This window comes from Pinus tabuliformis, chromosome 8 (genome assembly GCF_031772625.1).
Source record: "Pinus tabuliformis cultivar Carrire ecotype Pingquan chromosome 8, CPIR1, whole genome shotgun sequence".
NCBI lineage: Eukaryota > Viridiplantae > Streptophyta > Pinopsida > Pinales > Pinaceae > Pinus > Pinus tabuliformis.
Window position 1 is genome coordinate 1,845,144,723 of NC_142294.1, and position 27,535 is coordinate 1,845,172,257.

Consider the following 27,535-nt stretch of genomic DNA (forward strand, 5'->3'; position numbering starts at 1 on the left):
AGCATGAAATAATTTATATGGAACCAAGAAGAGAAAAGGTAAACATAATATCTCATGAAAAGATTATGCAACCATAGTATGGGGATCAGTCATAACAACATTCGTAGAGCATCCAATAAGGTATGAGGGCTGAAAATAGTAGAATAGGTATGAAGGATTGAAAAAAATGATTGAAGAATGTGAATATGATAAGGTGAAATACATAGATCACATGTTTTCAATAGTTTTCTTATTACAATTTCCAAAAAATTTAACAAATTAAAAAGTCTAATGTTAGTTTTACCTCAAGTTTACCTTTTGAAGAACTTGGAATGCTGAAGTAGGGGTTGTAGGTGTTGATTTGGCTCAAGTACTTTGTTTTTGCATGATGTGTTGGTCATCATTTTGACCTTGTTCCATAGATTTTGTCCCCTTCTTGTAGTAGATTATTTTTTTCTAATATCTCTCAAATGAAAAATCAGATTCTCCTAAATTTTTTTGAGGTTGTTACCATTAGTTTTATGCATCTTCCCACAAAATATCTCAGCTAATGGGTGCACGGATCTCGAGAAAATTGAGAAATGGATGTAGGTGAAAGTGACAAATTTCTTGAAAAATACACACTGGAATTTCTTGAAATTTTGTGTATTTATTTACCCTACCTCATTCATTTACCATAAAAAATTTAGGACCAATGAATGCACGGTTTGCAAGATATGGTCAAATCAATTTCTGCCCTATTTCACCCTTCACGCTACCCAACGTTGCAACAAAAACATATTCCATGAACTCACTTTAAGGCCAAATTGAGCACTTCAAAATGGAAATGGTGTATTTTTACCTTTCTTAGACCACGTACCTTTAGAATCCCATTTTGATGAAGAAAAGACGTTGTGCAAAAATACCAAAATCTGGCCTAATCTATGGACAGTGGTGAAATATGAAAAATTGCCTTAAAACCCACTAAAAAGTCCTGGAAAATTGCACTTTTTTGAAAATTTTCCCGCATATTACTCAAATTTCCATATTCTGAGAAAACCTAGTAGCTCAGAATTTTTTATTTTTGCTCCAATATCTTGCAATATTTGTGCCAAAACTGCCTTTGGAACATGCTACTATAGCAAAAAAAAAAAAACAGGTTGCTACAGCAATAGCTGTAGAAATTGCAACTTTCTGTAGTTGTCTCTGTTTTTCTTTGGAAAATTGTTTTCTCTTGGTCTAATCTGCCAATTTGGACTATGTGGTGTATGTTGAAGTAGAAACTATGAAACATAATGCATGATGTCTTGAAATTAATGTAATTTGGTTGGAAAATGAAATGAAATGAAGAGTAGTAGTGCTTCATCATGTTGTGGTTGAATGACACAAAGATGAACATGCTGCTACAAGAAACCAATAAAATATACTGCTACAATTTGTTGTTGATTCCATAAAACCATATAGTCTTCATCAAAACCAAAATTCATGGTACAATTCTTACCATGCAAATGAATGTGCCGAAGTCGAGCATGGAAAGAAATCATTGGATTACCAATCAATGATGAAAATCATTAACCAATGTGAGACAACTCATCGATAATGTAAATGAGTGTCAAGATACCTGAGTGCATCTTGATAGGGATGAATGAATGTGTTGAAGTCAAGTCACCTACAAGATCTGACAATCAAGAGACATTGTTGTCTTCCCATTGTTATCAACAAGGAGGCTTGTCATTGATGTATGCAAGTTCCAAGGCACTCCAAATAATCTCTAATCTTGATTCCATATAAGGTGTTGAGGTCGATGGGACAAGATCTATTGGAAGGTGGGCCTTAAGGAATCCCACATCAACCATAGAACCAAAAGTTATTTGAAGAACTCTAATAAAATATTGAAACCATCATAAAATTGCAGAACTTATTGTGAACTTTTCTCTCCAGTGACCCAGTTTTCAAGCAAAGCTCATGTCCAATTGCGTCAGCAAGCTGGTTTTCACAATAGGACTTATTTTTCTCTATACTTTTATTTTTATTTTTTATATGTCTTGCTCTACTTGAAAAAAAATCTCGTTCAAGTATATGAATACTTCCAATGGAACAATGTGTGTAACAAGATGATAGATAAACTCATATGCAGGTTTGAAATATATGCTTTAATATATACCAGTATATGAGAGACCAGTTGCCTTGATTGAGATGATGTCAAAAAATATTGAAGAATTGAGTATTGGGATCCGATGATTTTCTTGAACCAAGATTCAATGTAATCTTGCCTTCCTTGGCTTCCTGCGATCTTGCTATGCAATTCTTCAGAGATGTGATCCCCATTCATAGAATTTGGTGATAGGCATGCATGAAACTTTTAAATCTCAGGTTCCAACAACTTCTCTTCTTCAATGGGCATCCATGATTCTTAGACCTTATCTGAATCTTCTTCTTCTAGTTGTTGTTCTTCAATGGTAGCTGGAGAATAATTTTGCAATACATTAACATTGTAAGTGGATTGAGGTGTTTTATTGTTGGGGACCTGAAATGATTGTGTGGGTAATCAAGTGGGAATAGATCTTTGGGGTGCTTGTGTAGGTGGTAATGGGAAAGGTTGAATTGAGGTCAATTGAGGGTGACACTAATGTTGTGGTGAAGGTGAGTGGTATGAATAACATTGAGATTGGTATTGACGATATTGAGGAAAAGATTGAGGATATGGTGGATTTCCTCTATAAGGCTCTTGCCAACCTTGTTTCCAAGATCGATTTTGAAGTTGGGATTGAGATGGCCAAGGTTGCCAAGGTTCATTTTGAGGTTGGGATTGAGATGTCCAAGGTTGCCACAGCAAGGGTGTTTTCCAATTACTTTGAGATTGTTGTGCATAACATGAATTAAGATCTTGCACCATATCGAATTGATGAGTCTACCATGGTCTTCTTGGAGCTACATAATAGGATTGTTCCTTTGTTTGATTTAGTCATTGGTAAACAGCGTTTAACCCTGTTAATGATGGGCAATGTTTAGTAATATGTGATCCTACACAGATTTCACAAATTTTAATGTTATCAAGTGGACATTCATGAAAATGATGTTTCTTTCTACATATAGGGAAAAATATAAATGAAGCAACAATCTCAACTTTTTGCTTGTTTTGTATTCTTAGCATGTCAATTTGTTCATTTAAATTACCAAGAATGTCTAGCAAATATTTAAGTTCAATTTGACTTACCAATCCTGAAGTTGACTTACTTACTCTTTCCATAACTGGATCCTAAGGGGATCTTCCATACTTTGTTTTTCCTCTTGATATGTTCATGTACAATTCATAAATCTCTTGAAATGACAATTGAGAGACATTTGATTTTCCCACCAGGTTAAGAAGATCAATCCATTCATCCCTTATAGCATTTAGTAGGAGAGTCTTTAATGTGTTTGGTCCTAAATTATGCAATTTAGATCTTTTGACATTACAAGTAAACCTCTCCACTAAATCTTTTAGGCTTTCATCCTCATTTTGGTTCATCTTAAAGACTTCATTTCTAGGGTCATGGTGTATGCAATAATATTTATATTTTTCCAAAAATACTCTTTTCATATCATCCCCTGTCTTTATAGAATTTGTTCCTAAAGTCATGAACCATTTCATATGCATAATTAGTTCTTTAACTTCTATACAACAATGATCTTCAAGCTACCAATGCTTCTTGACCTTAGCTCTAATACCATATTGAGTAATCAGTGCATGTAGATATTATGGTTTGATTCATCTTGTCTTGATAATTACTTGTGATGTGTTGGCTTCTTTTACTTCGTTATTATGTTCTCTTTCATCAAGCAATTACCAAATCAAAAGTGTATGAAGATCACAAGAACAAGAAACACAAGATCTAGGGATTCAACCAGGGCAAAACCCCTATGAAGCAGAAAACCCAGTGAAACTCTTCCTCTAATACATTCAAATCAAGTTGAGACAATCCAAAACCCTTTTGACCTAGATAAAGACCTCCAATCACCAAGCCAACCCTTCCTTCAAATAGACAAACTATGTTAAAGTCACCAAGTGTCAACTCCTCAAGATTGCTTCAATCTAGAATTTTGACCCCACTAGCATCAGAATTTCGTACCTACAGTTACTGCAAAAATTTCGGCCCTGCAACTTGACCAGAAACCCTAAAAATATCACATGTGTGAGGGAGAGAGATGCTCCAAACTTTGATTTTTCTTTATTGGATTAGGTCTTCTCTCTTTGAATTCACTCTTCCTCTTGTCTATTCCTCTTGCAAATCAAACTTGTGTGAATACTCCTCCAAATGAGTTGAATTGTCTCTATTTATACTACTTCCACAAGGTTGAAATCCCTCCAACTAGGTTGACTTCTCCAAGACAGGACCGACTTGGCGAGGAGAGGTAAAATTATTGTTCTTGACTCAAAATAAAGTTCTTTACATAATACAAAAGCCCAAGAAGGGTCTAATAAATGCGACAATGACTCTTATGACTCAAGATAAACCTAGAAGCCTTCAAAGGAGGCTATGACTTAGAAAATAAATAAAATAGCATGAAACCCATGCTTGAAAAATATTTTTTTCTTTTACAATAATTTTTTCTTTCCTTCTTTTGACAAATAAATTACATCATGACTCAAATACAATTATGAAGACCGACATTAGTTACATTCTTCAACAGAGGTTTCAGAGGCTCTCCCTCCAAGAATCCAAGGACACATCTTCCACCCACACCACTAAAGGAATCCACAAAAAACCATCTACACCCTCTAACTTTGTAGGGACTCTAGAGGCAATGTTACTCACCAAGGAGAGACCATCTGTCCACCAAACTTGCCAACTAGAATCAGTTGACTATCATATGTCTTCTCTTGTCTTTTGCAACTTTCTTTTTCTGCTCTTCCTCCTACTCATGTTCTTTGTTTGTTTAACACCTGGATCAAGTCAAGTTCTTCCTGCCCTCTCTAATTGTTGTCAACATGAATGTGAATCCCCCTTCTTTCTTGACTACTCTCTAATTTTTCTACACCTACCTTAACTTCTTTTATGTGCTTGCATTTACTACCTCATCCTAGTTGCTTGCAATGTGCAGTGTCCTTCTTAATCTCTTGTCCTTTTTCCTTGTTATTATTCCCAAGCAACATGGACCTGTGTAATTTTATTTGCAACCCATTTACTTTAGGAGGCAGTTCATTAAGAGCATACACCAACCATCCTTTTAATGGTTGTTTGAAAACAATTCTGATTTTTGCACAAGAACCCATAGACATCCCTAGCAAGCAACCTCCTTGGCCCTAGAATCTGTCCCTTGACTCAGTGCCCTTTTTAAATTTTATTACTATAAAAATATTTACAATGCCCTTTTTTGAGAGAACGATGGTTGGGGTTGTCACAGTTTTATAGTTTTAGAATATTTATTATTTTATTAATTAAATTATTTAAATATCTTTAATCAACCATAGTTGGATTAAAAAAAATAGACAAGTTCTTGTGCAAGTTTCTCAAGATCAAATCTCACAAGTGTAATTCTCATGCGAGGAAGAGAGACAAAGGGTGTTATATTGATATGCATTTATCATTAGAGAGGGGATAATACATTGAAACATGTCAAATTGGTAGTTAAATTAGATGTGAATAAGATGTTCTTACTAATAAAAATGTATGATTCTTTAAATTTGCTTTAACCCTAAATAATCTTAGATGACTATGCCATCTAGAGCCTTAGTGTTTATAAAGAACCATTACAAGGTTCAACCCAACCTTCATCAAACTACCACACATTTAATTCAATAAAGATTATAGTATAATATACAAAATGCAATTATTGCACCAAGTAAATTACAAGGTGCTCATATATGTGTGTCATCCAAGTGTAGAATGGTAATAAATCACTACACAAGTGTGATATTATCAATAAACCCCTAGGAATAGCTTAGTTGATCGAGTTCCCGTTGCTAAGTACCTCGCCAGTTGGGAGGATGTGGGGTCAAATCTCCTCTATGCCCTTGGGGTTAGGCCCTGCTTGTTTGGTCGACGGGTAGATCCCTTCAAGTTGATCTACCTCAATTTTTCCCATTAAAACATAAAACGTTAACCATTTCTAAAATAAAATAATAAACAGATTATTCAATAAAAAAAATAATAATAAAATATTTTTTTAATGAAACATTACATAGCAATCAAATCCAACACTTAAATTTTTCCTTAATCCTTTAGGGACATAATGCTAATAAATTCCAACAATGTTGAACATAAAAAAATATAACTACTAAAATTATCCTATTTTAGGATATTGGATATTAAGAGCCATTCATATTATATATAATATTTTATCATAAACAAAAATTTTAAGGGGAAAAAATACAAAGTTAAACTTAAATCTAAGAGAAATAAAAAATAATGGCACATTTTCCATTAAAAACTTAATCCAAAATAACATATTACAAATAGTGGCACATTTTGCATTAAAAGCTTAATCCAAAATAACATATCACACATCAATATTGTTGCCATTTGGTTAGAGGGCAGTTAAAAAAAAAGGTGGTATCAACATTTTATTTGGTTTTTTTTTAAAACAAATTAAAAACAATGACATATTTTCCAATAAAAGTTTATCCAAAATAATATATTCCAAATTAATCAATGTTGTCGCCATTTGTTTGAAATGGTAGTTAAAGGAAAGAATTAACAAAAAAGGTGGGCATCAAACATTTCATTTGTATCTTTTTTTAATAAAGACGATGTTTTTAAATGCATGCAACTCAACAAATATTACGTAGTCTTGTCGGCAAGGCAAAAGAAAAATATTTTCCATTACCATTCAAAATTGACTAAATTAGCTCGATGAGACTGAAAATATAACATGCAACAATGGAAATGCAGGAGAGCAGGGGTGCCAAATAGGTGTTCCGTATCCACTATTAATTAACGCCTGATGACAAAATTCACCAAATAAACAAATTCAAGTTGCTTGACTCATCTTTCTATATCCAAATACTTTTTGGGTAACTGCATCTATATCATCATTCTTTGTGCACAGCAATACTAAGGATATAAATCTTCGAGTGAGGGAGTTTACAACAGTTCGTTATCTAAGACCAATACCTTTTTTCCCAACCAAGAATGTATTTGCTACTTCAGCACAACCAGCAACTACAAATAAATTTTGAAATAACCATTAAGCAAAGTGGTTTCGGTGTTAAGATTTAACATGGGTGAGACGAGACAAGTAAGATGGCGGAAAAGGCTTGAAGCTTGTCTGTTATATTGGATTGATCTCAAAATCTGAATTTATAATACGTCGTTGAATCTTCTAGATCAAATCACATTGACAACTCAGTGGATCATGATGACACCTCATAAACATAAGGCCTACAACTCATGTCTCAGGCTTTGTGATTGTCTAGGGACTCGGTCTAACATTCGAAACTCAGTATGTCTTCAAATGGATCGTCCCATTTATCAACGTCTCAAAATGTGAACTTGAAACTTTTGTTCAGTCTAAGATCTCAGTATGTAAAGAGATAAAATAGCGTACTTACAGAAACTGCCTGGATCCAGTTCAAAATTAGAAAGGTCCCATTACCTATTGCCGCGCTTGATCTCAATGTAACTCACTTTACCAATGATGATACAACCTGGTAAATATATAATCAAAGACTGAAAAAAGAACTAAGCTATGAGATAGTGTGGCCTGCCAAAATTCATACAAGGGAGGCTAGCAAGTAATGAAATAGAACCGTTCGATTGTAATTTACACTTGTAGAAGAATTTTTTTTTAAATTATTTCACAAGAGCTATATCATCAATACCCAGAGCAACAATGACTCCAACTGTTTCCAAGCATTCCTCCAGCGTAACATCGCAAACAACAGCCTTTATTAAATCTCTTTGAACTTCAACTCCATATGACTTCTGAACCATGAGTGGTCTTGAATTCAAAATTGAGACCTAATCAAAGTTCTATATTTAGATAGACAATTGCAGGGGTAGCCACCCAAAAAATTAAATAATAGGATCAGCTATATGTGCACACTAAAATCTATCATGCCCGTGATTGGCAGTGTGTCTTCGGATGAGAGCTCACTGTTTATTGACAGCAAGAATACATTTTTCGCCCAATAATTAGACCAGCCAAATCCTGTGAAAACAAGAGAAACCTATGCTACGAGTTGAGCTGTTCATGGATTGATAATGGGGTAACCAGCTCCTAAATTTAAAGGTTGTCCCACACCATTAGCCACCATGTTCGAGTTCAATGGAGATGGCTGCTCCCCTGAGTGAGAAGACTTTCGAGACTTTGAATTCCTCGGTGAGCCTATATATGAACTTGGAGACTGGTACCCTCGTGCACTCAAATCACCATTCGCCATTGCATAGATGGAAGGCGTAAGACCATGGACCCTAGGTAGGCCTGTGGCATCCATGCTTGTGTTCGAATTTCTCGATGATGCACCAGCATCAAGCGGCAATTCATCCAATGTCTAAATTATCAAAACCCACAAAACACAATGAAATTACACTCGCAAATAAAGATAATTTACTGTAAACACTGAATTTTATTCATTAGAGCTAATTAAAGCATCTAGGTATAAGTTTTTGGATTCCATCAAATGCTTCATCATCAGCTACAGCTTATCCGTTAATTTCGAAACCAACAACTTATTGTACTCACCCTTGCTGCTTGTTGTAGAACCTGGAAAAGTTCAATGCTGCGGTGTCTCCTTACAGCTATCTCCTCCCTTTCTTGCAGCATCTCTTCGAACAGATTCTCCCTGCAGATAATATTTTGTGAATGACTCGTGACTATCTTAAGAAAACGAAAACAGAACGTGAATTGTTGTGTATTAACAAATAAATCCCCAAGCAACCTGTCAAACCCATAAAAATGACTAGGATTTCTATTAGAAACAAAAACACTCTAGGGTCTTGTCATAGGATACAAGGTGCTTACGATACATCTAATGATCCCAAAATTTTCCCATACCTCTGTGGCCTTCCCAAATTAATGATAATCAACAAAATAATTTAATACCCTACAGATTGCATTGGTTTAGAAAGTCAAAATATTTCAGCATGTTAAATGACTAGGGACCCCGAGTGAATTTTTATTTAATTCCTTCTGTACTCTATTACGAAATCAAAATGATGCCTTTGCATACCTATATAGTTTCCTGATAAAAACTCCATGTAAATCCCGCTTTGAATGATTTACCTAGCAATCATGAAAACCAAAATTCAGAATCCAAGAGAGCTTTAAAAATCAACAATTTTATTCATGGAATGTAAATGTTGGGAAAATCTCACATCTAGGAAAAACAGCTCAAACCATCCTTAAGCAGCTAAAAACCCCTCGATTCATTTCCTAAATTTTCAAGGGTAAAAACCAATCACTATATTTTGAAGGAGCAGAATTTACCAGAAAATGCATGATTGTTTTAGGCACCAAATCTTGAATGTTTTTCCTGACAATATCATAATATGATTTCAGAAGTAACTTTGTCACTGTTATTTCAATTGTCTCGTGCTCTGTCAGTGCTTCTGAGGGCCTTAGTAGTGGAGGAGGCTGAAAAGAACAAAAAACTTTACTCGTCACAAAAATAAATTGTTGACAGTATCTATTAGATGACAGCATGTGTGTGAACATTATTACTCATTGCTTGATTGGAGGAAAAAATACAATCTCCTATTAAGAAAAATAAATCTGATGTATAGCTTACCTCTTTCAAATGGATCATGGAAAACACCGGTTCCAGTTTATGTACAGAATCATTGTGTGTCTTGTTTGTTGAACCATCTTTAGCAGATGAACGTGAGTCACTGCCTCCAAAAATTGAAGAGATTCCCCAACTTCCACCAGAAGTGTTACCTATTTTGTTTTTTCTTGTAATTTAGAAGATTGTAACAGTAGAGAATCCAAAACATTCTAAAGTATTCTTTACCTGCTCATAACAAGGGCTTTGAAATGCATAGACTAAATCCAAAAGGAATTAAAGGCTTTCCAAAATATTGAATCTTTGTGGTTTACCTGTGCGAAGCTCTATCATGCTAATGTCACTCGTGTACAATGACATCAGTAATCATGCATTTAACTTTGATATAAATAAAATTATTTACAGACTGCGAAAAAAATTAAAATTATTCTTTACATGCATTTATTTGTGCAGAATTTTGTTGAGTCCTGATATTTTTAGATCTATATGGACCATTAGCAAAAAGCCACTGAAATTTCTATGATACTAGACAGTAGTTTATTTACCAGCTAAACCTGACTTATCATGGTTTGCAATTGGTCGCAGACCCTACATTCAAGATTTTAAAAAAAGGTTAGGCAGACATTACCAAAAGAAAGAAAGAAATGTACAGATTGAGAAGGCAATTTGTAAAGTAAAAACTCAAACAACAGACTAGTACATACTGATTCTGCAGCAACTCCAGATGCACTGGACCTTGCAAGTATAGCTCGTGATTTCGGACCTTTCTCAGAAGTTGAGATTCGATCAGAATCAGCATCATCCTGATTTCAGAAGTACATTGTGATACATAAAATGAGCATAAATGGTTACTATACTTATTGCACTGACAGAACATGCCATTTCATCTCAATAACAGACCTTAGATTTACCCATATGAGCTGATGTCTTGGATGACCTTTGCTGTTGTAAAGCAACCTCTACTGCCTTACTGCCACCAATAAATGTAGGATGTGAAGTATTTATGTAGTCCATCTGCAAACAACAGCAAAGAAATTAACAAACTCTGAAACATATGATCGATGAGTTCTTAAAAATCAATAACCAGTGAAAATTGTATAGTTCGCAATACATTATGTACAGAAAATACCAACATTATTCTTTGTTTATACTTCACATTGTGCAATAAAATTTGACAGCACAGATTGTTGAAGAATGTAACTAGGTTCAGTTTTCACATTTATATTTGAGTCAAAGAATGAAAAAAAAATATTATTATTACAATGACTTAGTAAATCATGGGTTTCATGCTTGGGTCATCATTTTATAGGTCAAAGTCTCCATTGTGGACTTCCCATTAAGAGTCATTGTCCATTTAATGAGACCCTTCTTGGGCTTTTGAATCATGTAAAAAGAATTATTATAGAGTCAAAAATGTAATTTGTCACCTCCACACCAAGTCGGCCCTAGCTTGATGAAGTCGGCCTACATGAGGACAATTTGACCCACAGAAGAGGCTATATATACAAGTGCAGTTCAATCTATTTAGACATCATCTCAACAAGTTCGATACACATCAAGGAAGTGCAGAAAAAGTGCAAAGTTCAAGGGGAAAAAGGAAGAAGTCCAAGTCGATGTTTCTAGGCTATCTCTATCTCTCTTTTATGCGAAGTTACTGGGCTATTTGCTGGATTGAATTTACGCTGCTGGGAGGGTCAAAATTATGAATGTGTTAGGTCGAAGATTCTGCTGCTGGAAGGTCGAAATTCTGGATTTGCTAGGTCGAAGTTCTGCTGGTGCAAAGTCGAAGATCTAGATCGAAGTCGCTGGAAGGGCTGACTTGGTGGTTGGGGGAGGTTTGTGTCTAGGTTGAAGAGTCTTGTATTATCTCGTCTCAAGTACTCAAGGAAGAAGTTTGACTAGGTTTTCCCCTTGATAGGGGTTTTGCCGTGGCAAAGTGCCTACATCTTGTGTCTCTTGTTCTTGTGATCTTCATACACATAATTTGGTAATTGCTTGATGAAAGATAATATAATAATGAAATAAAAGAAGCCAACATAATTCACAAGTAATAATCAAGAAAGAGAAATCTAACCCTAATTCTACTAGCATTGATTTCTCAATCCCATTGAACTATGGCATAGAAGATATGGAAATTTACATTACAAGGTTATTCCCTCTCTCGATAAATTGGTAAATGACATTCCTAATATTAAAGAAGATCGTGAAGTAATATGCAAGGGATGTGCCTTAGGAAAGAATACAAGGAAACCATTTACAAGCAATGAAACAAGGTCTAAACATATACCTCATTTGTTCAGATGTGTGTGGGCCTATGTCTGAAAAATCACTTGGAGGTCATCTTTATTATGTAACCTTCATTTATGATCACTCTAGAAAGACATGGCTCTATCTACTCAAAACAAAGGATGAAGTACTTGAAAAGTTCAAGGAATGTAGGTTTGAAGTAGAGACCTTAACCTAAAGAAGAATAAAAACTTTGAGATCCGATAATGGTGGAGAATACACTTCAAAAGAAATAATTGCATATTGCAAAGAAGTTGATCTGAAATGAACATAAGTTAACACTGATGTAGAATTGATTAGCCATTAATGAATAGAATGTTAACTGAAAGTGCGGAAACCGAGAGAGTTGCTTGAGAAGAAAGACTTTACCACTGCTAATAAAACATAAGTAAAATGCATAACGGAAATGAAAAGAGCAAAAACACAGCGATACCAAACAGCAAAATTGATTACGGAGTTCGTCCCTGATGGACTACGTCTCCGGGTCCGCTTTCAAGATGGGCGACCGCTTTATTAGGATTGAAATCAAGGAGGTCGATTACACAGCAATTTGACCGAACTGAATGTGCACGCAGGCACTTATGGTCACTGTCAAATGATAGCTCTCTGAACCAACTTTCCAACGCCTGTCACGGTTCCCAATTCCGACTCTGGATGCTCCTGTTACACTAAAAATAAAAATGACTATGACCTCCAGAACCTGCATACAAAAACTAAAATCACTCTCCTCTTTCCTTCAATGAACAAACTGCCTTTTAAAACCCACCAAGTGCACTCTAACTCCTTCATGTTGATTTTAGGAGTGAATCAACTCAAAATAGGGTTTGAATTGGTTCGGTCTTGTCATGGTTGGACACCTTAGGGTTAGGTTGCCATGGTCTTCGAATTAATAACTGCATAAAAACAATTAAAAACCCAAAAATACCATAGTCTATCCCCTCGAACCACCGGCGATTATCAACCGGCGCACTGAACAAGCAATTGTCACGTGACTAGGCGAAGTTCCCTCGGTGGTTGACTGGTTGACTACCACATAGGGGTTTATCCTCCGGTGGTTCCGATCAGCAGCGTGTTCATGTGATAGCTATCGTTACAACCTCCGCCCAATTATCCTGTCCGCTACAGTCCGTTGTAACCTTCGTCGTTGTCAACACACCGCTCACATGTCTACGGTTCCAACGCGTTTAGTGCTACGGTGAAGGCATAACGTTGTTACCCAAGAGGTGTTCACATGACTTAACATCTCCGACACGGTACTCTGTTCGCGGTCTAGGTTGATGCGACGTTATCTGCTAACTCCGCTCACATGAGTCGCAATCCCGCTGCGGTTAGCGATGGCAGTTAGGGACTGTGGTGCATTTTATATTGTAATGTTTTTAATGTTATATAGGCCGAGAGTTAACACATGGTTTACCACATAGTTTTGTGTAATGTGATGAGATTCGATAGGTTTAGAACTTAGGGTTTAGGTCTAGAGCTTAGGTTTAATGGTTTAATACATGGATTTGATAGGTTAGGGTTTAGGATTAGGTTAATTTTTAAAAATAACCTTTTACATCAAATTGTCACAAAGTGACATTCACCCACACACATATGTTCTACAACAAGCTGCATTTGCGATCACATGACGACAAATCCACGTCGACACCAATTCCTGCAAGGTGAATGGTCAACCCATATTGACAACCCAAATCCTACGAGGCGGACAACAAACACATCTCGACGACCAAATCCTGGCGGAACTGACAACAACCATATGTCGACAGCCAAGTACAAAACCACATCAACTGAACACCATGAAAAAACCATAAACATCACCTAAACAACCTGATCCATAACCAACACTGTCGAAGTTGATGACACTGAACTGAATGTTGACGACGACACTGATCACTTACGATGAACCTCTCCACTTGAAAGCTTTTGGACCACAAAAGTTTGACTAAACAAATAGTCGATGAGGATAGAGCTCCCTCACTTTCCACCTTGTTCTAATGATGTACCAATACATTCGATCAATCACCTACAAGTGATGACCCTGATGATGTTGACCATGGCACATTTTGATTTGGTGACCTGTTCCATCCATCTGTGGTATGAACAACATGCGACGACCGTCAAACAACCTGTCATAAACATGGCAATTGATTTCATTCCATGAAGAACCATGAGTTAGTGATTCATAATCATCTTTGAAAACAGTCTCTACAGGATATTGTTCAATACCATTGACATGTATTAACAATCTATTTTGCGGAACAACAGAGACAATCAAAGACATTCTTGACATCAAACCAGCTATACTTTCCCGATTCTTGTTTACTAAGTGAACTTGCTGCAATGAACCCTTCAAACTGGAAGGTGAAAACTGCTACAACTTAGTTTGTCTTTGAAAGTATTGAATTCGCTGTTGATTTGTTTGAATCAATGTTTCTTCACTTATTAAATGATGTTTCCATTGATTATCACTTCCCCCTGATGCATAAGTTTCCCTTAAATACTTTCACACTGCTTTAGAAAAAGCTTTGATATGAAAACAAATGGGCTTCCTCTCCACTTGAAAAGAGGCTTCCAAACTGTTCGAAACATGAAATGGTGACACAATACAAGAGAAATGTAACACTGACTTTTCCCAATACTGACCTGCATCCCTGTGACTGTTAACTTCCAAACTTGGACTGAATTGATTCATTCTGACATTAGGAAGAGGAGCTTTAGGCACAAACTGTAATTCATGTTGTATTCCCTGCTTATGAGTAAGATGTTTGGTTTTACATAGAACTGGAATAGTTTCTATCTCTTTAATCAAACTATCTTTAAGTTGAGTCTCATAACTTGAACAAACATCATGTTGTTTCTTATGTTGTTCCTTTACACACATGATTACAAATCTTTTATTTGAACTTATTAATCACTTCATCTGATTAGCAACAATATTCAAGTGATTTTTGTTTTGATGTGCCCTGACAATAAATTCAACCCCATCTTTCTTAAGGTGATATTTATGCTCTCTCCTGTAAAATACTGCATCACGATCATAAAGATAAGGACTTCCTAAGACAACTCCACATATGTCTACTGGAACCACATCTAATTCCACTTCATCAATGTAATTAGCTGTAATGGAAAATCTTAATCGACACTGTTTGGTGACTTTTATCTGAGTTGATTTATTTAGCCATCCTAATGGGTAAGGTCTTGGATGATTCCGTGTTTCCAAACCCAAACTCTTAACTAAATATTCAGATATTAGATTGGCCTGTGATCCACTGTCAAACATTGTATCTATCTTTGTGTGCTTCAACTCTTTTATCCTCATTTGAAGGATTTATGTTTGATGAAGATACAATAGTATTCGAATTTGAACCAGTGTCAGAAGTTTTACATGTCGTAACCATGGTAGTTATCCTCCTTTCATCCCCTGAATCTGAACCTAGATCTTGCTAGACTGCTGCAATTGCCTTCTTTTCATCCGTCTCCTTGGGGAAATTTTTGAGCTTAACTTCTGGATAAAATTTTCAACACTTCGATTCATCATGACCGATTCTCTGGCAATGAGAACAAGTAGGTCTTTCCTTCTGAGCTATCATTGATTTCCTTCTCTTAGAATTGTTCTTCCCTTCACTGCCATTGGAATCTTTGATTTCCAACTCTTTGGATGATTGCGATGAAAACTTGAATGGTCTGCCACCTGATTCAATACGTATGGTCTAAACACACACTTCATCAAAATCATCAAGATTAAACATCAATAACATATGCTGCAAATATGAATGTAAATTGTCGATGTATTTTAACAAAGTTTCACGTGTATCCAATGAAATACCAAGCGCCAATGCTTTCTTTCTGAATTCATGAGTAAACTCCTGAACACTTTGCCCTTTACCTTGCCTCAAATGCTGCCAATCAATAACAGCTTGTTGCATGTATCCTAAAGGATAGAATTGTTTCCTAAGAACTTTAAAAACTTAGACCATGAAGAGATGACTTTTCCTTTTCGCTTTACATCTATCTGAGTTTTACTTTCCCACCAGATTAAAGCTGTTCCCCCCATTCTAAGTGTAGCTAACTGAATTTTCGTTTTATCGTCAGAGATGTTCTGAATATGACAATACACTTCTAACTGCTTAATCCAGTTATCTAACTTTTCAGGATTCATTTCGCCATCATAAATAGATAATTCAAATTTTACATCAAGTTTCAAAAGAGATGTTTTCTTAGGTTTCTTTTCTATTTCAGATTCTGCACTGGAAGAAGAAGAAAAAGAAGAGGATGATGGAGATGATGGAGGTGAAAGTGGTTTATCTGCCTTGGCTTTACCTTTTTCCTTCTTCGATGTCTTTGAAGAAGTTGCATCTCTCGCCTTCTTGTCTTTGTACAGTTCTCCCAACATCTATTGCATAGTCATGAACGCTCACTAAAATTGTTCATCACTCATCTTAGTTTTAGTGTTTTCACCTGCATTAGATCCTGTCATGGTCGACTTATGAACAACTCATCACTTTCCAATCTCTGGATCAATCTGCTCAAGGATTCCTTCTCCACATTGCGACTTTGACCTGGTTAACATTCAATGGCAAACTCTACAAACGCAACCTGCTCTGATACCAAATTATATGATTTGAAATGATCATCAAGGAAGGAAGACATATCGAAGTAAGCAGGGACGTTATATTTGATGAAAATCATGCCTACAAAAGATCCAAAGACATTCCTATTGATTCTGATGACGAAGACATACCATTATTCAAAGAAGAAGAGCATCATGACAATCCTACTACAAATAAAGAAGAAGAAGAAGGACCAAGTGAGCCTATTCAACCTGTGACCATACCCGACACAAGGAAGAAGGCCAAATTGGTTAAAAGCTACTCTTGAAGATGCTGAAGGACATGGAGCTACGAAAGGAACTTTTAGAAAAAAGCAAAAGACCAAAAGGATATTTTGGATATGTTGCATACATCACAACTTATAGAAGCTGAACCAACTACATTTGAGGAAGTTGCTCATCAAGAACTATGGAAGAAGGCTATGCAGGAAGAATATCAATCCATCATGAAGAATAGGGTTTGGGAAATCGTTCCTAGACCAAATGACAAATCGGTTGTCACCTCTAAATGGATCTACAAGATCAAGCACGTTGTTGAAGGAAGCATAGACAAGTAGGGAGGGTGGCGTTGGTCATAGAGCTCTGACCTTGCATTACGCACCTAGTTCTCTAGGCCGATGGTTAGCAAGTAAGCCTAATGGTACCTAGAAAGGCTAAAAGCTTTAGTCCATCTTAGTCCCACCCGGATAGATTGCCCTAGTAAAGAATCTAGTCTTTGGAACCGTGTGTCAACAACTACTTGGATACAACACATTTCATTGTTGTCGTTATTTTAATCTCTTTTATTTTTAAAATATTTATATATATATATATATATAATATATATTCTCTCTTTTTTGTTTTTTGTCTTTTTTGAATTTATATCTTTCTTTTTTGTTCTCAAATACTTGGCCAAAGACTAGATTCTTTGGATACTTTGAAACTAATGTTTCAAGAGAATGAAGAAACAGTATAAAAGAAGCAGAAAGAGTTTGAAGATTTCATATCCAACAAAAACAAAGAAAATTCATGTTTGAAGGAAAATAATAAGAAACTACTTGCACAAGTCAAAAAATGTAAAGCTAAGAAGCACAAGTTAGAACAAGAAAAGGAAATTGTTTAAAAGAAACTCAATGAAATTCTATCAGAAAAAGAAAAGGATTTTTTTGCTTAAGGAACCTTAATCAAAGGTTATTAGAACAAATCAAGTGTTTAAAAGATGAGAAGCTTGAATACCAAAATAAAGTTGACTCAAAAAATGAGGAACTCTTATGTCTCAGAAACCATAATCAAAGTCTTCTCATTCAAATTAAGAAACTTAAGGAAGATAAGAAATCAAGGAAAAACAAATTAGAAAAACTTATCAGAAAAGAAGTGTCAAAGTCTTTAGTCCAAGTTGAAGAAAGAGCAATGAATACCGATCCAGTCAACATCACAACTCAAGAAGTTAACCAATCAGTTGAAGTAAAAACATATTCAAATATTGCAATTCAAACGATGAAAATTCCAAGTGAAGATTCCATAACCAACTCAATTAGATCAATACCTAAAGTAAGTCACGAAATTACCACACACATGTTAAAGGAAGGTCAAACAAGAAGAACTCCTTATCTACATCTAAATCACAAGAATAGACACTTCAATCAATCTACGAATCTATATCACTCAGAACATAAACAACAAACTTATGTTCCGAAGAACTCTGAAGTTTGCACAATTCAATCTGGTGATAACAATTCATCACAAGTTTCCAGTAACTGCAAGATTCCACAGAAGATTGATCTAGGATGGTCAGATCCCTTCTCAGTTCGACAATTTTACTTATCACTCAAAGGATCCTATAATCATGAATCAACGAAGACAACTAGAAGAACTATGTGTTGAGAAATCAAGGGGCAGCAGTAAAAGGTAATTTCTCATGCTTATGATAACTGCTTGTGAAGACTTTTTATTTTTTTTATTAGGTTCTTCTTTAACTTGATTATTATTGTGTTCTCTTCATCAAACGGCTACCAAAACATAATGAGACAAAAGAACACAAGATATAGGCGATCATCTAGGACCAAAACCTCTCCAATCTTGAGGAAAACCCATAAAATTCTTCTTATAGAATCTTTGTTGGGACCCAGAAATGTCATATTTTCATCCACCTTTTTCTTCACTATTCCTTACATTTCATCATCCCATTAACCTTTTATCATGTCACTTTCATACATACATTTGGGTTTCACCTTCTTATTTTCCATTTTATTCATTTGTGTATTATAAGTGAATTTATGATTAATTATTAGAAAATGTACATATTTTTATATATATCTCAAGAATATGTGAGTTTTGTGATGTGTAGGAAATATGTGGAGAATTAATATCTCCTCCACCATATCAAGGAGATAATTATGCAAGCCTTTTTCTAAGGAGAAAATCATGGAGGCATATCTTATCCTAAGGAGAAAATCATGGAGACATATCTTATCCAATTCCTAAGGAGATAATTAGGAGAAAAGCATGGAGGATTTGGTTGGCATATCTTATCCAAGATATGTGAGAGATTTGTGGGATCATGTTTGAGAGATTTGTGCGATGATATCTTGTAATAACGGGAAACTAGTTGAGAGTGCTTGAGGGAATATTGGATATGTAATTATGGAAAGGTTATCTTCTTCATGTATATAAGAGAGTGCTCTCTCTTCATTGGGATGAATAATGAATAATAGAGAATGGAGATTAACTTTGATTCATATTCTTATGCTTTCATGATTTGTAATTTAGTTTTTGTAATTTGACATAGTTTTATTGTTGTGAGTTCACATATGTTGTTTGTCGTTCACTTCTTCACATGTTGTATTGCTTTTCTTTAGGCAATTTCCTGCTTTCCTAGTTAGTGTTTCAATGCTTTAATTTGATTTCAGTAATTTTAGATTAGATTAGATTAGTTCCACTTCAGTCCTGCATATATAGTGCATGTGTCTCGTAAGTCTACGGACCTCGGATTGACAAATTAAATAGTTGGGTAAGTACTACAACGGAATTAAACGAACATAGTTTCACCCAACATTTTGGCGCCGTTGCCGGGGAGGCACGATGGATTGAAGTTTAGTTTGATTTTTCTGCAAGTGTGTTTAGACATGTTCCTAACTCCGAGGTGTTAAGGCGGTAAGACGTGGGGAATAGCCTACGCATCGCATTCGAGATACCGTAATGGGCTCGACCTCTTATGGATCAGGGCATGTAGGGTGTGTTTACATTTATGCAAGTGTGAATTTTAATTTCTGCAAGTGTGTTTGATTTTCTCAACTGTGAAGAGTGTTTGATGAATTCATGGCTCATGGTTATAATTGAAGCATTCGATTACTCAATTAATGAGCAGTCCTTGTAAGAGGGTTTAATTGAGTATTGAATTCAAGATTATTTCTGTGGTCCTTTTGTTTTTAATTCAATTGTTAGTGTGCTGATTTTTATTTGCTTTTCTCTTTCAACATGGTTTTATAATGAGTGTCAGCTTGGAACTACTCACTCAGATCCTTGCAGAAGTTGGAATCTCCTCTTCCCTAGAAAAGGAGATCTTGACAAAAATTGAAAGTTCAACTACTCCCCAAGAAATAAATGAAGATTCAACATCTGAAGAATCCTGTGTATCTGATGGCGAACAACCATTCGAACAGGAGATCGAGGAAGAAGAGCAGCAGATCGGAGAAGAAGAACAGGAGTTACAGCATAATCTGAGTGAGAGTAACTGTGCTTATCAAAGCTTTATCGACCAATGGTTCCAGGTAAGTATTAGATTAGATTCATCTTTTTATTTTTTAGTTGATTTGCAGTTACAGCAACTAGACTCATCCACTCTCGAATATTTTCATTTTTCATTTGAAAAATTGCTACTGAATCTATTGTTGTTACTGCTGCGTGAATGGCTTCATTGGAAGTTTAACTACACGTAACTAATTTGTAAATTCTAATTAGTATAGAGTAGGTAGGCTTTCAGATTTAGCTTTTGCTTTCATTTTCAGTTCTGCTTTTACCTAGAATAAGTATGCTCTCCTCCTGCGTCTTTGTACGATCTCGAGGATCAGAAAATAGGTTTCAGCGTTTGCTTTCATAAGTATGCTCTCCTCCTGCGTCTTTGTACGATCTCGAGGATCAGAAAATAAGGATGATATAGACTAGTTTCAAGAATAAATTCATGTTTTGCAATATGCTTGATCAAAAACATCTTTCACTCTACCAGTCATTGTGTCCATTTGTAAAAATAAAAAAATAAAAAAATAAAATTTAAAAATTTTCCTAAATTTTAGTTTTTCATTAATTAAAAGAAAAAAAACACTAACCATGTTCGTTTTTACCAAGCACTTCATATAAAAGTAATGGCGCTGGAGTCTGAGGCAGATGCACTCAATCACCTAAGCACTGATATCCTTGAAGGAAAGTTTGCATTGCTGGAGGGTGCTTCTGTCGACAATGACCTAGGGTAAAAATTTGTCACTTTAAAATTTGCATTCTCTGATTTGTCGTGTTGTTTGCTCTGCTCACTTCAGCCCAGAAGGAGACCTTCTTGTTCACATCGGAGTCCGTAAATGAGGGACACCCAGACAAACTCTGTGACCAGATTTCTAATGCAAAGTTGGATGCATGCCTCACCCAGAACCCCGACCGTAAGATGAGCATGCAAGACTTGCACTAAAACGAACATGGTCATGGTTTTTGGTGAAATCACCACCAAGGCCGATGTCAACTATGAGCAGTTTGTTTGCAAGACCTACAGGGAGAGTGGTTTCATTTTTGACGGTGTGGGTCTTGATGCTGATCACTGCAACGTGCTGGTTACTCAGAAAGCGAGCGAAGCTCACCGAGGTCAGAAAGAATGGCACCATCTCCACTCAGCACGATGAGACAGTTCCCAATGACCAGATTGTTGCAGATTTGAAGGAACATGTGATAAAGCCGGTGATTCCGGAGAAGTACCTGGACGAGAATACCATAGTCCACTTGAACCCGTCTGGTCGATTCGTGATCGGAGGGCCTCATGGAGATGCAGGCCTCACCGGCCGGAATATTATTATTGATACTTATGGAGGGTAGCCATCCAATGAAGGCGCGATCTCACCATGATATCGAACAAGTTTCCACTGCAGCATCGAACGGCAGATCAGATCTCGCCCATTATTGCCGAGAAGGTTTACATTACCACAGTTCAGGAGATCTGAGACCATCCCCGAAAAGAATGATGATCCTGTAAAAGTTGTTGTGGCAGATACTCTGCATGAAATGGTCAATCGCTTCTGATTAACACGGCTTCTTTTACTGCCTTGAGGTCTTGGGTTTATTTTCTTTTAATTGAGCTGTAGAATATGTTTCGGATGCTAATCTCCATTTTTCTTTGTGTTAACCGGAAAGAGGGACTGGTCAGGTGTGACGAGATGCAAGCCTTGATCGCGTCATGGGTTCAATTGTCTACAGGTGTGTGAAAACCTTTGCCTACATTACCTCGTTGACTCTTATCGCCTGGTTTTCCTGATTCGAGTGCTAAATGTTTGCGTTAAGAATGAAGGCGGTACTGTTGATTAAGAATCTCTCTATTCACTGTTTTTTTTTCCTTCATCATTTTCGAATCGCGTTACCAGAAATGATTTTCCTTTGATATGGTGAAAGCGGCCTCTGGGTTTGACCTGTTGTTTCTAATTTCTTATTTTGTGGCCTTTGGTCGGCGTAGAACCAATTTCCCCAAGAAATCGAGGTTTTGTTTGAGCTGGTACCCATATGTTCAGCTTGATAATGGCGTCCAAGAGCCTGGGAATCAGAAAATTCCTCTCCACAAAGCTTACATCTCAGCATCTGACCAACATGAGCAGCACAATTGCCAACTATCCCATGATCCAGTGTTCCATTCTCTCTACTTGCTTTCAGTCTTCCATCATCTATTGATGCATCAACAGGAAATTCAGGAACCCATGGAACTATTGCTGTGAAACTATTTTGTCCTTCTTCAATGCCCAGATGTTTCCCGAGTTTTTCCTTTCCAACCAATTGCCAACAATGCTTTTGCAGCTTTTCGATCTTTTGACACCTCTTCAATTATCCAATCCAGGATTCTGGCTTTCGAATTTGATTGATAAAGACAAACATTCATGAATTCACGCAATAGATCTGTAGCCCGACACAAATGGATCCTGTCTTTTCCTGAACATGTATTTCTCAAAAGCCTGTTCAAAATTTCTGATGAGATGTGTCTATCGCTAATCTTTCCACCATGCCCAACTGAACTTGGAAGATGCTTTTCGCAATAGGAAGAACCTGGCTTTGCCCTATGAGAACACTGACCACTATTGTTGCGGCACCATCCAATGCAACGGGACCAATTTACACTCTGATGAGAGCGCTTAACATAAGACTTCTCTTGTACCACAAAATCTTGAGACTGAGATTCAAATTGTTGATGCCTCCGAATGGTGCTACCATCACTGCTCGACCTCTGAGCTGATCTCTCTGATATGGCGTCCAAGTCTTGGATGGGTGTATCCAATGGTTGATTCTTGTCAAAATGTTGCTATGGGCAAACCGCTCTCATCTTCCAAGCCACTTGCAATTGATGGTAATGTCAACAAACATTCATTGAATATTGAAAAAATAGCATGCTAGAATTTCATATTATTTCTTGATGGATGGTTAATGTCTGGTAGTCAGCCTCATCTATTGTTGGTAGGTACTGGCTTTGCCTTTGGACATTTGTGTGACGAACCAAAGGGCTTGCAAACTGAAATGAGCATGTCGTTATTATTCCTTCCTTTCGCAATTGCAAATGCTTTTTCTGCCAAAAAAAAATTTCGGCGGAACTCTCCTCATTGATGAGCGATTGCTGCGTTTTGGATTCTGTGTTTTTACAGTTATTCTATACATGCATTTAGTGCTTCAGGATAACTACGAAGGAAGTTTGAAAAAGTACACTTCAAGTAGCTCTTGTGCCAGATGGAATGCGTTTTATTGTATTGATGCTACTTTTTGTTGTAGTTTGGCAGGCCAACGTAGAAGCAAACTGTCCTCAATCATATTTTATTGACTAATGTCCTATTCAACCCATAGATTGTACACTACAGGTTCGACCTCATATTTATAGGCAGTTTGCTTGGATAAAATACCCTCATTGCAGTGGCTGGGTACACTGTGATTGCTGAGATGGCTCGAGTTGAAGCAAAGCGGTAAAGAGATTTGCCATATTCGCACTGCTTTGGTTTAAAATATATATGGTCCTGTGAAATTTAAGAACAAGAGAAAGCTCTTTGATTTATATAATCATTATTTTTTTAGAACGCTTACCTAAAAATAAAACAAAAAAAAAATTAAAAAAAAAAAATTAAAAAAAAAAATTGCCCTCATTCATTTACATCAAACTTCATAACACCAACTACTTCCCTAAAAAGATACAAAAGCCTTTTCAAATGTTTTAAATCAATTTTCTTGCACACCAATAAAAACATTTTGAAAAAGTAATTGCACAATCAATGAATACATTGCATGGGGACATGCAATAATTTTAGTTGGGGGAAATCAAAGTATGTTGGATTTTTTTTTGTGAATTTATGGGCAAAAGTTAGAATGCATAAACTAATAAGATAAATGAGATTGGTGTAACTTCGAAAAATAATTTACAAATGGACATTTCATAAATTCTTGAAAATAAGCTAATTTATTTTTGAAGTCACTTCATACAGGAATGATCGATGGAGATGGCACACGAAGATGACAATTTTTATGCAGGAATGGTGCTAAGTTTTTCAGAGTATGCAAAGTGATTTTTCGAAATCACAATGAAACATGCATCATTGGACGCTTGAAGGAACAAATTCTTCACTGCACATATCATGACATTTTCCACTACACACCTTTTGCGTCATGATTACTTCCCTTTTTCCTTCCACATACCTAGACCATCCTTGTGTTGCAGCCCATCTTCCATTTCCTTATCTTTCACGACTTCATGTTTCTGAATCGCATACATCCCTTTATCCTTTTCAGTTTAGTTTTTCCTTCTAGTTTGCCTTCTGAATAAAACTCATTCCCTTTCCATGATCACATTACCTTGATCTCCTATCCATGCTGATCCACACTGCTTGTCCGTGGGTTCTTTCCATTTGTAGTCCTACCAAATCTTTTTGTACAAACTCGTGTTGACTGATGTGGGATTCCTTAAGGCCCACCTTTCAACAAGTCTTGCCCCATCGACATCAGCACCTTATCTGGGAAATAGACTAAAGTTCATTTTGAGTACCTAGAGGCTTGCATGCCTTAATGGCAAGTTTTCTTGCTGGCGATCATGGGAATACATCAATGTCCCTTGACCTTCAGATCTTGCAAGTGGCTCGACCTCGACACATCCATTCGCACTTCGCAAGATGTACTCCGGTACCTTGGCACTCATTGACATCAATGGTGAGTTGCCTCGCATTGGTTAACGGCATACATCAATGGCCGGTAATCCAATGATTTCTATTCATGCTCGACATCGACACATTCATTCGCATGTTTAGAATTGTACCATCGGGTTTGTAGCGGGTGAAGACTATACACTTTTTCATGACTCCCTCAGCAGTTACAGCAGTATGCATTCTGATCTATGAGAGTACCACAGTACCACTTTCAGCTTTTATCTTTTCCATGATTCAGCATCAGCAGTTCAGATTCCTTCATTTCCCAGGATCCAGTTACATCAGTCACATTTTCCTGATCCAGCAGCAGCAGCAGCTACATTCCTATTGCATAGTTCATCATTCTTGGGTAAGTAGAGGTATGTTGTTTTCTAATCTTTAATCATGCAATTCCTTATATGCTAACTTGAATATTTTGGAAAATTCCCTCACCATGCTACATTTCCTTTCATGCGCCATGTTAAGTTGCATGTGGACATGCAACCCATTCAGTTGAGGGGGGGGAGAACTATATTCACTACATATTCACTACCATGATTCCATTTCTTCACCACTATCACTCCATTTACCATTCACCAACATTTATTTTCCAATGATACTTTGTTGCACTTTGCTTCATACGCAATATTGGCATGCTTCATTAATATTACAAAAGGGCTTTCTTATGCACATTATGATTTCCAGTGAGTGTTTACATTATTGAAGAAAAGAGAACAGAAAATGAAATGAATGTTGTTAACACAAGAACCAACATTCTTTGTATTCATGGTTGTCACACAAGAACCAACCATAAGAAAATGTAAATTGTTACTAATGTCTCTCACATATCCTGGAAACATTTAAGACATCATCATGTAAAGCCAAAGTTCAATATGCCAAATGTTCTTAAAAGATACCCATGCATGGTTGCATGAGGACATGCAACAAGTTCAGTTGGGGAGGATGTTGGGACTCAGAAATGTCATATTTTCATCCACCTTTTTCTTCACTATTCCTTACATTTCATCATCCCATTAACCTGTTATCATATCACTTTCATACATACATTTGGGTTTCACCTTCTTATTTTCCATTTTATTCATTTTTGTATTATAAGTGAATTTATGATTAATTATTAGAAAATGTACATATTTTTATATATATCTCAAGAATATGTGAGTTTTGTGATGTGTAGGAAATATGTGGAGAATTAATATCTCCTCCACCATATCAAGGAGATAATTATGCAAGCCTTTTTCTAAAGAGAAAATCATGGAGGCATATCTTATCCTAAGGAGAAAATCATGGAGGCATATCTTATCCTAAGGAGAAAATCATGGAGACATATCTTATCCAATTCCTAAGGAGATAATTAGGAGAAAAGCATGGAGGATTTGGTTGGCATATCTTATCCAAGATATGTGAGAGATTTGTGGGATCATGTTTGAGAGATTTGTGCGATGATATCTTGTAATAACGGGAAACTAGTTGAGAGTGCTTGAGAGAATATTGGATATGTAATTATGGAAAGGTTATCTTCTTCATGTATATAAGAGAGTGCTCTCTCTTCATTGGGATGAATAATGAATAATAGAGAATGGAGATTAACTTTGATTCATATTCTTATGCTTTCATGATTTGTAATTTAGTTTTTGTAATTTGACATAGTTTTATTGTTGTGAGTTCACATATGTTGTTTGTCGTTCACTTCTTCACATGTTGCATTGCTTTTCTTTTATGCAATTTCCTGCGTTCCTAGTTAGTGTTTCAAAGCTTTAATTTGATTTCAGTAATTTTAGATTAGATTAGATTAGTTCCACTTCAGTCCTGCATATATAGTGCATGTGTCTCGTAAGTCTACGGACCTCGGATTGACAAATTAAATAGTTGGGTAAGTACTACAACGGAATTAAACGAACATAGTTTCACCCAACAATCTTCAATTGACAAATTCGAATACCTAGACCCTTGACTTATAACCTCCAAGACCAAGTAAATGCCTTTCTTTAATGAGTTCTCCTTCCAAAAAGTCAAACTAGCCTTTCTGTAGCAGAAGCTTCTCCTTCGACCTCCCTTTTCGGACCTGAAACTTCTTGATTGAAATTTGGCCTAACTTCTTAAACCCAAGGTCGTACGTGGAGAATTCATGGGGAATTCATCCTCCTTTCTTCCTTGCTTGGTGAGATACTTCTTCAACAATTCGACCTTCGATATGATTCCTTTGCCACCCAAGTTCGGACTTCTATGGTGACTGTAACTTTCGGTTTTCCTGCAATAGTCAGAGCCCGAATTCTCTCCGCACGTGTGAGATATTTCTAGCCCAAAACAAATCAGAAATTACTTCACTCTCCTTTCTCCTTCCTTCACTAGGTGTTAGGCTCCTTTCTTCTTCTTGATCAAACACTTGATGATACTTGAGTGTGTCTGGAGTGAGGTCAAGCTTGCCTTTATATAGTCCTTCTTGAGTCCTCAAAATAGGCCGACATCATCTTCTAGAGAGGCCAATTGCTCCTTTGTAGGCCGACTTGATCATTTAGCATTTGACAAGGTCTTGGAGGGTTAATTTACTTGACTTTGACTTAAACAATTTTCTTACAATAT

The 27,535-nt window shown here is 36.3% G+C and overlaps 1 protein-coding gene across 1 annotated transcript in view; it reads right to left on the reverse strand.

Moving 5' to 3' along the window:
• Positions 1–7,676: 7,676 nt before the first annotated feature.
• The window catches only part of LOC149243639 (dynamin-related protein 3A-like), a 92,919-nt gene continuing 73,060 nt past the window's right edge, over positions 7,677–27,535 (reverse strand). The window contains exons 15-22 of the mRNA XM_089374592.1: positions 10,565–10,678; positions 10,369–10,467; positions 10,210–10,252; positions 9,671–9,819; positions 9,370–9,516; positions 9,113–9,165; positions 8,626–8,725; positions 7,677–8,434 (exon numbers count right to left, since the gene is read on the reverse strand). Coding sequence (XP_089230718.1) covers positions 8,132–8,434; positions 8,626–8,725; positions 9,113–9,165; positions 9,370–9,516; positions 9,671–9,819; positions 10,210–10,252; positions 10,369–10,467; positions 10,565–10,678 — 1,008 coding nt within the window. The 3' untranslated portion in view covers positions 7,677–8,131. The remainder of the gene's footprint in view (positions 8,435–8,625; positions 8,726–9,112; positions 9,166–9,369; positions 9,517–9,670; positions 9,820–10,209; positions 10,253–10,368; positions 10,468–10,564; positions 10,679–27,535) is intronic.